Here is a 16,635-nt window from a genome sequence, read left to right as displayed (position 1 = left end):
CCAAGGGGGGCCCCACCTATTAATTAGTATTTAATATATTCTAGTTTATATAGTAGTAATTATATAATTTAAAATTATATACTAGCCTTATTTTATTAACCTTTTTTATACCTAACCTAGTATTAAAACTTATAGTAAACTTACTAAGTTATACTAGTATATTATATTATATAAAAAATTATATATAAATTAATATACCTATAAAACTTATAAAATTTTTTAAAAAAAAAAGTTAAAAATAAATAATTACAGGGGGTGGTTAAACCAGCCTTAATTAATTAAAAAGTAATATTTATATTAATTTAATAAAATTTAAACTTTATAAATTTACTAGAAAAGTTTTAAAGTTAAACACCACCATATTTAAATATATATTTTATTATTAAATATTAAGTATTTACTAAAATAGTAAATAACTTTAAAACTTTATAAATTTAAATACTAAAAAAACTTATATAAAGTAACCTAACCCCATGCTTTTAATATTTTTATTTTATTTAAATTTTTATTATATTTTTATAGCACTGCAAGCTTATAAAATTAAAAGCTTAATTATAAATAAAATAATATATAAAATTTACTTAAAAAATATATTTATAAAATAAGGTTTTATTTTATATAATAAATATTATATAATTTTAAGCCCCTTAAAACACGGCACGCAAAAAAAAATTATTATTTATTTAAAAAATTAAAGTTATTTAAAACTTTTTTTTAATACTTTTATACTTTTTTTACTATTTAAAATATTTAATTTTACTTTTTTTAATATTTTTTTTAACCTAAATAAGCTCCGCCAGCGTTTTTATAATATTATTAAAAAAAATTTACCTTAATAAAGTTTAAATTTAATAGCTTTTAGCCCTGGGTTAACCATTTTTTTATTTTTAATAAAAAAAAAGCCTATTAAAACTAGTAAAATATAAATATATTATAAATATTATTTTTTAAGTAAAAAAGCCTGGAAATTAATAATTAAAAGCAAGAATTATTAATAAAATAAGCCTAGTTAAAAACTATTTATTTATTTATATAAAATTTAAATTATTAAATAGCTAGGTATAATTAATTTAAATATAATTTTTATTAAGTAAAGCTTTTATAATAATTATATTAGCTATAATATTAAAAATATCCACAAGCTTAATTTAGGCCTTTAAAAAATAATTATAATTTAATATAAAATAGGATATAAAGCTTATAAAGTTCTAAATATTTTTAATTAGCCTGTAAATAAAAATTTTAAAGCCTTTAAGCTTGCTAAAGGTGCTTAAATAATTATTAATAATATTTATAATATTATTATAATAATAAAATATACCTAAGTTAATATATAAAAAACCCATGCTAAATTAATAGTATTAAAGTAGCTAAAAAAGCTTATTAAAATACTTAAAAAATAAAAATATTACTTTACTTTAGTATATAAATTTAAAAAGCATAGGGAGATTATTTTTATAAAAAAAATATAGCCTTAATTTACTAAAAAAATAAGAAATTATTTTTTTAATAAACTTAACTTATAATACTAATAAGTTAAAATAATATTTAATAATAATTATAATTTAAAATAAATAAAAAGCTTATATTCTTGTTGCCTTTATACTATATAATAATTAAAATAGTAATATAATAAAAAGGGGCCTTTAAATTATTAAAAGCTAGTATTTAAATTAAAATTTATACTATATTATTACTAATAACTTTGCTAGTAAGTAATTAGCTATTTAAAAGGTACTTACTAAATTAAAAAAAAAAATTATATTTACTTTGCCAGGTATACTGCGGTAATACTATACTTTAATATTTTAGTAAAAATCTTTTCTTTTTTTTATAAAAAGTAAGAAGATTTAACTTAAATAGCACTTTTTAAGTAAAAAAAAAATAAAAAAATTTACTAAAACCTTATAATAGCCCTTAAGTATTAAAAAATTAAAGTTAAATACCTAAAATTAATTTAAAAAGTAATTACTACTTATAAAGGGAACTAAAAAGTAATTACCTATATTAAAAAAAAGTGGCTATTAAAAAAAAATTTATAGGCTATATTTAAAAGGTAAGATAGCCCTTTTTTATTATAACTTAAAAATACTAATATTATAAAAATATATTATAAGAACCTAAAGCAAGGTATTAAAAAAAAAAGTTACTAGTTTTTTTAGGGTGTTATAAATTAAGCTTTTAAGATTATTAAAAAGGCCTAAAAAAATTTTATAAAAAAAAAATATATATTTTATAATAAAAATATTATAAACTTTTAAAATTAGCTAATTTTTAGGTAGTTCCTATTTTTTATATTATAACTTTTACATAGTAAAATAAAAAAAAATAAGGATTTAAATAACCTTAAGTATAATATTAAAAATAAATTATTTTATAAATATATTTTTTTTAAAAAATAAAAATTATTTTATTATTATTTTTTTATTATAAAAAAATGCATGGTAATATATTAATATTAAAAATATGGGATTACTTTACTAAATTTTAAAAAATAAAAAGCTTTAAGTAATATAAAAAAATAAAAAAGTAGGGTATTACTTAGGTTTTTAAAAATAATATATAGCCTTATTATAATTAAAAGCTTTAAATTTAAAAAGTTTTAAAAAAATTAATATAAAAATATTATTTTTTAAAAAGTAAGGCTAAAATCTAGCCTGTAAAAGTTTATAATAAGGCTATTTAAAATTAAATAACCTTATTAAATAATATTATTAAACCACTATGTTATAAAAAACCTAAAAATTTAAAAAATTATTTTTTATAGGCCTTATAATTATAGCTAAACACCTGGTTATAAAAAAAAATAAATAACTTAACTTAAGTAATAAAAACTTAAAGTATATTTAAACCTTTAAATAGCTTTATAAAATAAAGTTAAAATAGTATTTTTTAACTTTAATTTATATATAATTTTTTATAAAAACTTAAGTACTAGTATACTAAGTAAAACTTTAAGTTTAACTTTAAGTTTAATACTAAATTTAATATTAAGTTTAATATTTAATATTTAGGCATGTAAAGTACTAGTACTTTAATTTATATATAAAATTATATAAAAAGTTAAGTACTTATACTACTACATGCTTTTAATTTTTTTAATATATATATTTTTAATTTTTTTAGTATAGGCCTTTAAAAATACTAAGTTTAATATTAAGTTTAATACTAAATTTAATATTTAAGCATGCATAAGTACTAATACTTTAATTTATATATAAAATTATATAAAAAGCTAAGTACTTATACTACTATATACTTTTAATTTTTTTAATATAAGCACTTTTAATTAGTCTTAAAAAGTTAAACTTAGTAAATTTTAATTATTTAAGGGGTAGTTTATTTAAAAAAATATATAATTTATAGGGTGGTAAGAATAGCCTTAATATTATAAAATATATTTTAAATAAAAACTTTTTATTAATTAATATTTAACTAGTTTAAATATTAAAAACTTACGCATGTTTAGCCTGTAATTTAAATATTAAATTTTATATAAAAAGTTAAAATTTAAAATATTATATACTTATAAAGTATTTTATTACTAAGCTAGCTTAATTAAAAAGTAGTAATTAATTATATTATTACCTAAAGCTAATTTTACTTTATTAAAAAAAATATATATAACCTAAGCTAGGTTTAAACTAAAAACCTTTAGGTTTTAAAAAATATTAAAAAAAATATTATTTAAATTTATTTAAAGCTTTTAAAAACCCCGGGGAATAAAAATTTTATTTTTTATTAATAAAAAAAGGCCCTTAATAGCTTATTAATTTATATAAGTTTTATTAAGGCTTAAAAAGGCCTATAATAAGTTATTTAATATTAATATTTAGCTTATTTTTTTATTAGGCCTACACGTGATTATTAAATTAATAAGCCACGTGTTATACTAAAAACTTTAAATAAAAAAATATAAGCCTGCTTTTTAAAGGCCTAAGGCCTTAATAAAAAAGTTATTATAGTTTATATATATAATATTATATAAATTAAAATAAAAACTTTACTAAAAATAGTGGCTCTCGGGAGCGGTAAGGAACGTTGGTAGAATAAGAGCAGCCAGTGGGAGTGGCGGAGAGGACAATACCGCTGTGTCCAGGGGCGCAGAACCATGGTCAGGCATCCAGGGTACCTGGTGATTGGACCGCTTTATCTTCGTAGGTATAGGGATCACCCAGCGTGCAGATTGCTTGCTGGATCCAAGCTTCCGCTAGCAAGGACTATTGATGACGCCCTCGCGTCGAGGTCGATCGGCAATTCTCCGATCTCGCGTGTTCTGCCTAATCAGGAAGGTCCCACCCCTGGCTCCTTCTTGGGCGCCGATCTTTGCCTCAATTATCACCTGAAAGTCTGGGCACACTCCAGGCCACCCCTGTAATTGGCCACAACTACCCCAGCCCCCGCAGCCAAGCGGGCGATCAACCGGGATTCAGGGAAGCTGCCGATCGGCCAGCCTCCGACTGTTTGGTACCGCTATAAATCAAGATTTCCTCGCCGAAATGCGATTTCCCCAGCTTCTCCCGCTCGCCTCCTCCGGCCCCGGCAATGGCACCACCGGCTTCAAGACAATCCAGCCAGGCTTCAAGGCCATCCTGGGCGACCACCCGAAGCTCGACCTCCTAATCGAAAACACCACCTACCCCTTCGCCCACGAAGCACCCGTCTACATGCCCGAAACCGGCGACCTCTTCATCGTCGGCAACTACCAAACCCCAACAGGCGGCCAGCCAATCCAGATCTCACGCATCATCCCGCAAAAGAACGGCAGCTATGTGCGCGAAGTCATCAACCCCGACATCCCCATGGCCAACGGCGCAATCAACTACAAAGGCGGCGTCCTCTTCTGCGCCCAGGGGACAACAGAGCGCCCGTCCTCGCTGATCTGGATGAACGCGACAGCGCCCTACAAGACGAAGGTCCTGCTCGACAATTTCCTCGGCCGCCACTTCAGCAGCTTGAATGACCCCGAAGTCCACTCGGACGGCAGCATCTGGTTCACTGACCCAACGTACGGCTACGACCAGGGCTTCGGCGCGAAACCAGACCTCCCCACCCAGGTGTACCGCTTCGATCCCCAGACCGGCGATGTGCGCGCTATGGCGGATCGCCTCGGCCAACCAAATGGCATTGCGTTCTCGCCGGACGAGAGTATCGTCTACGTGACTGATACCGATGCCCAGCGGGGAACGGGAGACAAGAACCCCACGCGGCCGGCGACAATGTACGTACACCATCTCTATAATACATTGACTGTGCTAACAACGCCAGCTACGCCTACGACATCAAGTACTACTCCGGCGCGCCCTTCCTCGTAAACCGCCGCGTCTTCGCCTACGCCGACAACGGCATCCCCGACGGTGTCAAGACAGACACCGAGGGTAACGTCTACAGCGGCTGCGGCGACGGCATCCACGTCTGGTCTCCTGCCGGTGTTTTGCTTGGCAAGATTCTCCTGCCTGATGTCTCGGCGAACCTGGCGTTCGCTAGGCCTGGTGAGATGTTCGCACTTAATGAGTACCGGCTCTGGAAGGTTACGCTGAGTAGTGAGGTTAGGGGGACGATTCTTGACCATTTGGAAGGGTATCATTAGATGGAATGTTAGGATTCGGTGTGGATATAGACTTGTATATACTTAGCATGTAGATGCGTTGGGCTTTTGGTGTAGACGCAAGAGGCGGCGGGATATATATCACGATTTCTTTTATTGTTACCATTATGATTACGCACATTGTCAGTAATATCATTAGCGTTATTATTATTTTTATTTCAAGTGTTTGGCTTCCATTATTCGTATACATTAACGAGCACTATTACCATCCTTAAAACCCCTAATGCCTTTACACTCGGCTTATAACTCCTCGGTCGCAATCTGCACGAGAACCAATCCCCGGGTTGAATTACATGCAGGTACTGGCTCAAATCCCAGAGGCAAGGCCGCCAAGAAGCAGAAGAAAAATAACAGCGCACTCGCGGACAGAAATATCGATATTTTGGCTGCCCTGAAGCAGGACAAGGTCCAAGGCCTTGTACGGCTCTTTTCCTGCACTGTGTTGATTCTTTCCATATAGCAAGGTATGGAGGACGGCGGATGATTTGATCATTCCCGCTCACAGCAACGAACATTCGCTCGAGCATTAAATGGATGGTATGCATAGGTGCCAATTTCGCCTAGGTGTGATACTTCAAGTTCCGTATAGGGGAGTTGTGTATAAAAAATGTTCCCTATATACAATCACGCCCCATAAGAACATTTGGCCTATATGAGTCTTCCCCCATGTGGAATCATCGGCTAAATGAGGTAGGAAATATATAATCGCCCATGTACCAGGCTTGATTTAAACCGAGGATCATTTACCTACAACCCAACTTCAAGACTCAAATTATCTCTGAAAGAGAGGCCGTTCCTCTTATATGTACATAGGATGGCAAATGGATCACCGTTCCGCCGTCCCCAGAGGAATCCGGCGGGCGCGCGATCGCTTCTTCCCCAGTCACAAAACCATGCCTCAAGCCTTAAGTACTTGCGGCCGAGGGGGAATCCCTTTTGCTCTCCCTGTTCACATCTCAGATCAGCATCGACGCTCCCCGGGCTGCGTACTATTCCATCGCAAGCAGGCGTGGAACGCCATGAGCAATACTGTAAGGTTGTGTCTCCACACCCGGTATCACTCTAACACCCGCAATTCAGATACGAATAGTCTGGCTAGGAGAGAGCTCCGACACCTAAAGCACGAGATTCAGCCTGGTACCTGTCGAAAGATGCAGCTTATCGCATCGGCTGATGAGCACTCAAACAACCATGGCATGGATGGGGGCGAGTCACTGTAGTACATCAGTGCACAGGCCGAACGCATGCCAGCCCTCCCGCTCAACCGAGCTCCGTCCCATCTGGGGGATCCCCGGCTTATCCCGATGCTCGGACTGCTCCAAGCCTCCAATCGCCCATGGCCCTTGGCGCCCAGCTTAGGGCTTGGCGTTGACTCAGAGATCCTACGCTGGCGAGGTTCCGTCGTTCGTTTTGGCACGGTTACATCCTTTGTCTCTGGCCAGAGAGGCCCGCTGCAGCGATATTCCGGAAATGGCTTTCCCACTGAAAATCTGGTTGGGATTCCGGAACAGGGGATACGCCTACGGTAACCCCTTAGCCGCAAACGGCGCAAAGAGGGCAGAATGGTGAGATCCATGGTGTGTGGTACGGGATCCCTCGTCGTTTCCCGGGCCTTGACGAATGCGCATTGGCCAGATCTCAGCCACGGCGTGCTTGGCTTGCAGCCACCGTTGTCACTGCTCGACTGAAACGCACTTTGACGTATGCCGGGGAAAGCACCGGCGCCGCGGGGGTTGGCGCATCGATCGCGTCCAACTAGCTACAGGGTTGCACTGGGCTTACCTAAGTATTCTACTCAAAGGATGAGATGAACACTGCGAATAAATTTGCGAGTCCAACCTAGTCTGTCTCACTCGAAGTTGAGAACAAAGTATGTCAGACTGCGCCCGACGGGTTGTGTAACGCACCCAAGGAAAAGGCGCACGAGGCGCAATAAGCCTCCGAAGGACTCTCACCCCGGCTCGTTTGGATAAATGCAACAACCATACCTGTTAGGCTGTTCCTTCGGTGGACCGCCAAGCGAGGCTCTCATCCTCTCAGCCTCGAGCGTCTCTGGAGCAATTCTCTGTATGGACTCAACTGCATCGACGGCGCCAAGTGAACGTGGCCCCCATACTCGCAGACAACCCTACTCAACCCCGGCCTCTTGGCCCCCCAGGTTGTGCTGACGCTCGGGTTACTCCTTTTGGCCTTCCGGGAGCTCTCGTCCTAGCTATATATGTGCCTGCTCGTCATTTTTCTGGATCGCTCCCTCGACCTCCATCTCAACGTCGATCGTCGTTTGAACGTGGAACGCCATGTTTGGGAAGAAGTACTTCGGCTTCAGGGGTCGATCCCTGAACCTGGCGATCAGTTCGCTGGGGAGTTTGGATTTCCTGTCAGCATACACTAACTTGTACCGGACATTGCGACTAACTGCGACAGGCTTTTTGGATACGACCAGGGCGTCACAGGAGGGCTGCTCGAGCTCCCTTCATTCTACAAGTATTTCCCGGAAATCACTCAAGACCTATGCCCTCAAGACGAGAATCTTGCCGCCTGCGAGTCGCAGCGCAGTACCAACCAGGGCATCGCGGTCGCCTCGTACAATCTCGGCTGTTTCCTTGGAGCTATCTTGACGGTCTTTATCGGTAATGCAATCGGCCGTCGCAGGACTATTTTCTGCGGCTGCGTGACTATGACGACTGGCGCCATCCTGCAATGCACCGCCTACAGCCTTCCTCACTGGATTGTCGGGCGTATCGTAACTGGAATCGGGAACGGCATGAACACGAGTACAGTTCCGACCTGGCAGTCCGAGTCTTCCAAAGCGCACGATCGTGGAAAGCTAGTTATGATCGAGGGTATGCTGATTACCGGCGGAATCTGTCTGAGCTACTGGATCAACTACGGTACGTTCTTCCCTCTCACTTCTTAGGCTCTTTTTAACATCAGTGTGTAGGTTTTGCCTTTCTCCCCGACCATGAAGTCTCATGGCGCTTCCCCATCGCCTTCCAGATCGTGTTCGCCGTGACCATCTTCATCTCCATCATGAACCTCCCCGAGTCCCCGCGCTGGCTGGTCATGAAAGGTCGCGACGACGAAGCGGTCGAGATCCTGTCGCTGCTGAACGAGAAGCCCATCGAGGACCCCTACATCCAGAACGAACTGCAGTCGATCAAGGAGACCGTTATTGAGATGAACAAGGGATCCTTCAGCAGTCTGTTCAAGATGAGCGAGTACCGTGAATTCCACCGTGTCGCGCTTGCCTACGTCAACCAGATGTTCCAGCAGATTTCGGGCATCAACCTCATTACCTACTATGTAAGACCATAGCGACACATCTATAGCGTTTATTGACGAAGGCAGGCCCCAAATATCTACACAGACATTGGTCTCGGAGGCGGCAACACCGCAAAGCTCATGGCCGCCGCCAACGGTACCGAGTACCTCCTCGCCGCGTTCATCCCCATCTTCATCATTGAGAAAGTCGGCCGTCGCCCTCTGATGCTCTTCGGTGTACGTCCCTCTCTATTCGTTTTTGCTTAAAGCTAACCTTTCAGGCCGCCGGCATGTCCATCTCAATGGCAATCTTGGCGGGTACACACTACCACCGCGTAGCCTACGACAGCACCCAAGCGGGTATCGCGCAAGCTGTCTTCCTCTTCGTATTCAACACCTTCTTCGCCATTGGTTGGCTCGGTATGACCTGGTTGTATCCCGCTGAGATCGTCCCGCTTCGTATCCGAGCCCCTACCAACGCCCTCTCGACGTCCGCGAACTGGATCTTCAACTTCATGGTCGTCATGATCACGCCCGTCGCATTCACAAACATCGCCCACCACACCTACACCATCTTCGCTGTTATGTGAGTCCCCTGCCTATCCATAATCTGGGCAATGATGCTAACAGGATACAGCAACGCCTTCATGTTCCCCGTCGTGTACTTCTGCTTCCCCGAAACCCGCTACCGCTCGCTCGAGGAGATGGACACCATTTTCAAAAAGTCAGACGGTATCTGGAGCGCCGTGCAGCACTCTATCAAGGAGCCGTACCGGTACGATAAGCATGGTCAGCTTAAACCTGAATACCTTGAGGAGGCTATCAGGCGTGAAAGCGCTCATCGGCCTTATGTGCACGAGGGCAAGTTTGAGAGTGATGATAGCACGAACGAGAGTAATGAGCCTAAGGGGACGGAGGTGCGGTTGGAGTAGATATCCGTTCTAGCAGGGAGTGTGTACCCGTGTAAACGAGGAGAGGGGTAAATGGGTCGAATGAGGTAGTGATGTTTATACCCATCGTGCTAGGCAAGTCCGCACGGTACTGCGTTTATTTTATGGATTTGTTGATGGATGATATATGATAAGATTTGAGTGGCCGTCCTTTGGTTATTGTTAGAGCTCTAGATCTTCGGTATCATTAGACGACTAGCTAGGTAATCCGAGCTCTAAGTCTAATGTCTACATAGGACTCACATCTGTATCTGTCGCTTTCCCTCCGTTAACCAGCGTAATCCGGCCAGGGCGTTCGCTACAGTATTCCAGCCCCTTTCATACCTTCGGATCGAACAAGAGCCGCAGCCACAAAGTTGACTTGGCCCCGCTGGACGGCCGGTGATGGGAATTATTCCCCGAGCCACATGGCCTGCCCGGGACCTGATGATCTCTGCCGCTCTCCTGTCAATCACTATGCACTAAAGGTCCGCGACTCCAGGATACAGACTAACAATGTTACCATGTACTACCTACGGAGTATACAGGCCAAGCTGGACGACCACAAGCTCAAGACGGCTTTCGCTCCGCAAGGATTCACCCACTGACGTCACACAAGACCCCAAACGGCCCTAGTCCTAACCCCGAACTTACTCCGCAGTGTGCCCCGAGCTTTAGCCAGCTGCGGGTGAGCTATGACCCTTCCCATGCACGTTGCCATGCCCCGGCCGGAGTACGGTACGGAGGAGATTAAGCCGCAACTCGTTTATTAACCTTGGATAATCGGTGGTAATATATTAGAGGCGCAGGTAAGCATATCGCACATGTTACCAGGCGGACTAAGCACTTTGGGGGCCGATGTGGCTTGTTGGACAGACCAGGGCTGTGAGGTCCATGCGTATTTCCTGCGCTGGATGTCGGCAACGCTGCTTTGGTCAGTCAAGAGCCGAATGAGATTGCTTGGTACCTTGGGCCCCATTGTGTTTCGTGAGTCAGGGGTCCGGAGAAGTCCGGGGTTTGGTCCAGTTTACTTTACTTTACTCGGTATCACGCCCGTCCCGGCGATTCGGCACCCAGTCCTCCATCATGGACCCCAGGTACCAACCAGACTCCAGTCCTCTGCAGTCTCGATTCCAGACACTGCGCTTTTCTCCGACAATTAGTTGCGTATGATGAATAGCGAGCCGAACGTTATACGGAACCAACGCACTTAGCGGACTCTCGTCCTCGCTGACGGGCGTAGGAGATAGGAGACTAGGTATGGTATTGCGGCCCCTCGCAGTGCGCACACCATCGCGCTTTCTCTCGTGCTTCATTGGAGAACTAAGTTAATTATCCTCGGCAGGATGCCACCCCATGCCTTGTCGCTTAACGGCCGCCTCGGCTTTACCTGATCTAGCATATCCGGCCGCGGTATCCTTGTCGCCAAGGAGTCGGGCGTTTTTAGGGCTTGGCGGGTCTGGGGTGTAGGGGTGCCCTGGTGAGTTTCTGAAGCTATACTGGATTTGGAACTATGTAGGAGCTAGGTATGTTTCTACTTGCTAATCCGGAGAGTTCAACCTGGAAAGCTATGGGCTTTGCGGGTCGTAAATAGTCAATAGCTGAGGTGTTTTAATATTATGTGTTCCTGCTCGACACTATGCATTTCCGGCGCCTTTCCGCGCAGTACACTATATATATAATCAGTTTTTTTGATACGAATAGGAGCGTGGGTGAGCAGCCGCACGCTTGAGATTCAGTACTCCGTATGCCTGGTTGCGCCATTGTGTTCTATACTGCAACTACCCTATTATTTCAACTCAATTATGCCAACATTGACCGGTTCAAGGTCTGGCAGTCTAGCTCCGAGCAACCACAAGTATGGCTGGGTATCTGGGTAGCGAAGTGAATATAAATGGGCGAGGCATCTATGTCAAGCTATATTTATGGCTATGATACTCACTGCCATTGTGATATGAAGCTTTCCTTTGGCATATCACGCATGCACTGAAACGAGTCGTTGTTCAAACAATCTGTCTGATCTTACGTCCCACAGCCTGTTGAACGACTTCAAAGGTACATTTCCCAGCTGAGCATGTTTGGCAGCCAAATGGTGCATGCACGGGATTGGGGGTCTTTGCTTGACGAGGACGGAGGTCGCTAATCTTCAGAAGATGCTGGGGGTCTTTCCGCCCGGTTAGGGCTACACCAGACACTACCATATTCAACAGAAACGAATACCATATATATTGGGAACAAGAATATGCGGATGTGCGAATATGTACTCCAGACTACCCCGACCCATCCAAATCCAACTCCTTGTCAAAAACCGAACAACCACCCCTATAATACGACTCAGGCGCACACTCCAAAACCGCCGAGCAATCCTCGGCCTCATCGCAAATGCTCCAGAATCCGCCGTCGCCTCTCAACCAGCACCATGGCATCCCCTCCTCCCACACGTCATCCGTGCGCTTGCCCGTCTCCTCATCACAGCTGCTCCAGCACGTATTCCCAAGGCCGGTGGAGCCGCCCTGAGCGGCGCACCCACCGGCCTGCGGAACCACACAGCCCCAGTCAGCAGCGCACTCGAAATCGCTCGGGCAGTCGGACACCTGGAGGCAGGTGGCGTAGGAGTCGCTGCCGCTCTCGGAGATGTAACACCACGGGTCGTTCTCAGCCCAGTCGCCGCCGATCGGGGAGCCTGTGGCCGGGTCGCATTTGTTCCAGCAGCGCTTGGTCGTGCCGCCGACGGTGAAGCAGCCGTCCGCGGCTGTGGCTTCGGGAGGGGAGGTTTGAGTTGATGTGGTGGTGGAGGTGGTCTTAGTCGTAGTGGCCGTGGCCGTGGTCGTGGCGCTGACGCTCGTCGGACCGCTGTCACTGCCTCCATCCCTGTCGCCCATGTCTGGATCAGGATCGAGGGTGTAGCAGACGTCTTGGCCGGTTGTCGATGTTGTAGCCGTGACGTCGCAGCCTATGGCCAGCATGCTGCTTGTGGTCGTGCAGCTGGTCGAGGTCGTGTCGATGCTCTCGCACGACACCCAGTAGTTTGTCTCGGTGGAGGTCTCGGTGCAGCTGCTGTCCGGATCGTCATTGTTGTTATCCACTGGGTCTCCGGGGGGTCGGTCAGGAGGGTTCGGGTCGTTGGGGTCCACGAAGCCTCCGTCGCCACTGCCGCTACTCGGGCATATGAAGCAATTGCAGAAGTCCAGGGGGCTGGTACAGTGGGCACCGCAGTTTTCGTTTGCGGCGCAACCTGGAGAGCCGGGGCCGTCCGTGACGGTGATTTTGGGGACAACGGGGAGGTCAATGTCGTCGTCGTCGCCGCTATTATCATCGTTCTGATCATCGTCATCGTTGTCATCGTCCTGGTTGTCATCGTCCTGGTTGTCATCGTCCTGGTTGTCATCATCCTGATTGTCATCGTCCTGATCATCGTCATTCTGATCGTCATTCTCGTCATCGTTGTTATCGTCCCGTCGTCAGAGTAGTCATCTGGGTAATGGATGACAGTGCCCTGAGGCCAGGGCGGCAAAGTCACACTCCGAGTGACAGGGGGATGGAAGACGCCCGTGATGCTCAAGGGGTTCGGATCATTGGTGATCCTGACAGTCTGGGCCGGAAATCGCGGTTTGGGAGTGATAGTGATGGTGCGGTTATTCTCGAGGGGGACGGTGATGTTGATGTTAGCCATGGGCACTGAGGTCACAGTGACTGCATACAGTTACCGCAAGCGAGCCGTTTTCATTCACAGAAGAGTACCGCATATACTACTCCCTATACCATCTCCAGCACTACTCCCACCTCCGCAAAGCAGCAAAAGAACGCTGGGGATGGGACGAGCCCTTAATGCAGCGTCTAGACGCGTACAATACCTGGAATAGAATCAATCGCCGCCAGGACACCGAGAAGCTCTGGACAACGGCCGCCCTGCTCGCGGATCTCGGTCTGGCTCCTACATACGGACACGGGCCCTCCCAGCATAACCAGAGACTCCTGGCGCAAGACAGGGACGGCGAGGAGTCATCCCGTGGAGCCTGGACTTTTCCGCCTGAGACGCCCCCGCCGTTCTTCCCGTCATTTGAGATCCCAGCTGGAGCTCAAGATGTGTGCAGTGATGTATGGGCCCCGCCGTCGCCTCCCGCAGACACCGAAGCTACAACGGCGTGGGCCCTTGCGTCCAAGCGTTGGAGATGGCAGCCGCAGCAATGGGTCTACTTCCATCACGTCGCCTCGGCCATCAGTACGGATCGCTTGCCGCCCTCGCACCCCCTGGCAGACTTCAAGCCGTGTCGCCGGCTGGGTGTGTATATCTGGGACTCGTGGCGCATGTACCGTCTCGGGCTGTGCGAGGGAGTTCGGGGTTCGGGCGGAATTGTGCCCACGCCAGATGGTGATAGTTACGGACCATCAACTGGGGAACCAGGGGGCGTTGATTATTGGGCTAGGTGGGTGGCGCTGATTGGGAAGATGTGATAGCTGGAATAGTTAGGGTATATGTCGGCCTGGCCTGGCGGATTAGGTGATGTGGTGCGAGAGGGAAAATGTCCCTAGACATCGCGTAGGAGGACAATGGTACATAGCTACATGTCTTTCAATGAAAGTGAGAAATTGAGCCTTGGGTAATCCAACCTTGGAATGATATCAGGACAATGTATTCTTCCAGCGGGTAGAGTATTGACCACAACATCACCGAGTCGAACTTTCCTATTTGTGGGCACAAACTGTCCAACCTTTTATTCAGAGGCCACCTTATTATTTACCATTAAGTAAATATTAAATCACTGCCTAGCGCCACTAAGCTAACTGACCCGCAAGGTCACATTTCCGCCTTCTCCCGAAGCTGTCCCAACCTTCAACCATGGATCTTTTCACACGATTACCCCCCGAACTCATTGCACAGATAATCCTCCATATTGCAGACTTCTCTGCGGCAGAAACCGTTTTTATTGCATCTCCTAGTGTCCGGGCCGTGTTCCAGGCGCAGCCTACCATTATACAAGAGCTAATAAGGTCGGATTCAATCACAACTCTGCCCGAAATACAGAAATTATGCCACAGTATCAGTCTAATCAACACTTCTCCGCTCCAGTTCCAATGCCTTGATGACTATCAAAAGTATCTTGTCAATGTGCCGGAAATCGAGTATACACAAGAGCTCTCAAGCTGTATACTACACCTCGCCGCCCGAACTCAGAGATTAGCTTGTGCCTGCCTGGCTCTCATTCAGGACAACCTTGTCTCTGCTCTCTCCAAGTGCGAAGTTCCTACCATACGTAGGTCCCGTTATTTCTAGGGCGCAAGCTTTAATACCGGGAGTAATACACGTGGCTAAAACAAAGTTTATCCTGCTTAAAATACTAAAAATATTATTATTAATAGCCTGTTTAACATTTAATACTTTTATTAATAAATTATTTTAAATAGTAACACTTTTTTTAATAACTATAATAATAGTAAATTTAATAAAGGTATTTAAAAAATAATAAAAAAATAAATTATATAAATAATATATAACTTATTTATATAAACCTATAATTTATAAACCCCTAATTTTTTAAATTTTTTTTATTATAATAGCTAATATTAAAGGTAATAATAATAATACCTTTTTTTTTACTTATTTTTTTACTTACTTATTTTTATATTAACCTAGCTACTAGTAACTTATATTATTTATATAATAAATTATTTAAGCTATAAATTAGTAATTTTAAAAAAACTTTATAAATAATTATATTATTTATAATATAAGCTTGTGCTCCGCAAGCCTATTAATAAGATTAATATAATAAAAAAAATTATAACCTATTTTATTAACTAAAAAGCTATTATTAAGTAATATATTAATATACTTACTAAAAATAATATAATTTATAAATATTACGCCTAAGGCCACGGGCTATTTATAAAGTATATTATTATATTAAGCTACTTTAAGGGTAGTTATATAAATTATTATTAAAATAATTTAAGTATATAATATATTAATAAATATAAGTTATAGCCCTTATTTACTTATAAGTATATTAACTAATATATTTAGCTTTTATACTAGGTAATAATAATAATAATAATAATAATAAAATAAAAAAAAGGCTAAAAAAAATATTATTACCTTATTTATATATATTATTTAGTTTGCCTACTGCCTGCACTAGCTTATAATTATAATAATAATAAACTTTAATATTATTATAGCCAGGCTAGTTACCCTATCCTATGTTATAACCCTTATAATAAATAACCTTATTAATAAAGCTAGTTTTAAGGGTATTAAATATAATAATAATAATAAATAAGTAATTTTTTTTAATTTATTTTTCCTAGGGCTAAACCCTAGTAATAAAAAAGTTTAAATTTATTATAATTTATTAAATATAATTAACTATAAATATTATTAAAAATAGCTTATATAAATTATAAGCAAAAATTTAGTATTTAAAGGTAAGTATTTAGTAAAGTATTAATATTATTTTAGTTTATTAATATTTTTTATTTAACTTTAAACTAATAAAATTACCTGCTTAATAACTTTAAAAGCCTTACTTAAAGTATATTATTATAATTTATAGCCTGTTAATTAAATATTATAGTTTTATTTTATTATTATTTAAGTTATATTTTACTTTTAATAAATAATAAATAGTTATTACCTTATTTATTTTTATAATATTTAAAACTTAACTTTATAATATTAAGCTATATATTAATATAGCTACCTTTTAAAATTAAACCTAATTATATTATTTTTTTAATATATTATTATAAAAAATAATTTATAATTATATTATTTATTATATTTTTATATTTTATTATAAAAATATTACCTAGCGCGCTAGCCATGTAATATATTAT

At 41.0% G+C, this 16,635-nt stretch overlaps 4 protein-coding genes across 4 annotated transcripts; all 4 read left to right on the top strand.

Annotated features, from left to right (window-relative positions):
- Positions 1–4,499: 4,499 nt before the first annotated feature.
- Positions 4,500–5,590, top strand: DSM5745_09872 (SMP-30/gluconolactonase/LRE family protein; the record flags this gene model as incomplete). The annotated part of the gene is made up of 2 exons (XM_026751888.1): positions 4,500–5,221; positions 5,269–5,590. 2 exons carry the CDS (start codon positions 4,500–4,502, stop codon positions 5,588–5,590), a joined length of 1,044 nt encoding a protein of 347 aa, XP_026599620.1.
- A 2,315-nt stretch (positions 5,591–7,905) lies between these two features.
- On the top strand, positions 7,906–9,801 carry DSM5745_09871 (sugar porter family MFS transporter; the record flags this gene model as incomplete). Its single annotated transcript, XM_026751887.1, has 6 exons — positions 7,906–7,985; positions 8,033–8,499; positions 8,550–8,911; positions 8,957–9,106; positions 9,151–9,455; positions 9,507–9,801. 6 exons carry the CDS (start codon positions 7,906–7,908, stop codon positions 9,799–9,801), a joined length of 1,659 nt encoding a protein of 552 aa, XP_026599619.1.
- Positions 9,802–12,056: 2,255 nt separating this feature from the next.
- DSM5745_09870 (uncharacterized protein) lies at positions 12,057–13,268 on the top strand (the record flags this gene model as incomplete). The annotated part of the gene is made up of 2 exons (XM_026751886.1): positions 12,057–12,570; positions 12,595–13,268. The coding sequence occupies 2 exons, from the start codon at positions 12,057–12,059 to the stop codon at positions 13,266–13,268; spliced, it is 1,188 nt and encodes a 395-aa protein (XP_026599618.1).
- Positions 13,269–13,626: 358 nt separating this feature from the next.
- DSM5745_09869 (uncharacterized protein) lies at positions 13,627–14,253 on the top strand (the record flags this gene model as incomplete). The annotated part of the gene is made up of 1 exon (XM_026751885.1): positions 13,627–14,253. One exon carries the CDS (start codon positions 13,627–13,629, stop codon positions 14,251–14,253), a length of 627 nt encoding a protein of 208 aa, XP_026599617.1.
- Positions 14,254–16,635: the final 2,382 nt, after the last annotated feature.

Source organism: Aspergillus mulundensis (genome assembly GCF_003369625.1).
Source record: "Aspergillus mulundensis strain DSM 5745 chromosome Unknown scaffold_13, whole genome shotgun sequence".
In the NCBI taxonomy this organism is placed as follows: Eukaryota; Fungi; Ascomycota; class Eurotiomycetes; order Eurotiales; family Aspergillaceae; genus Aspergillus; species Aspergillus mulundensis.
Note: the sequence above shows the minus strand (reverse complement) of the source record. Positions and strands in the feature narration are given on the sequence as shown.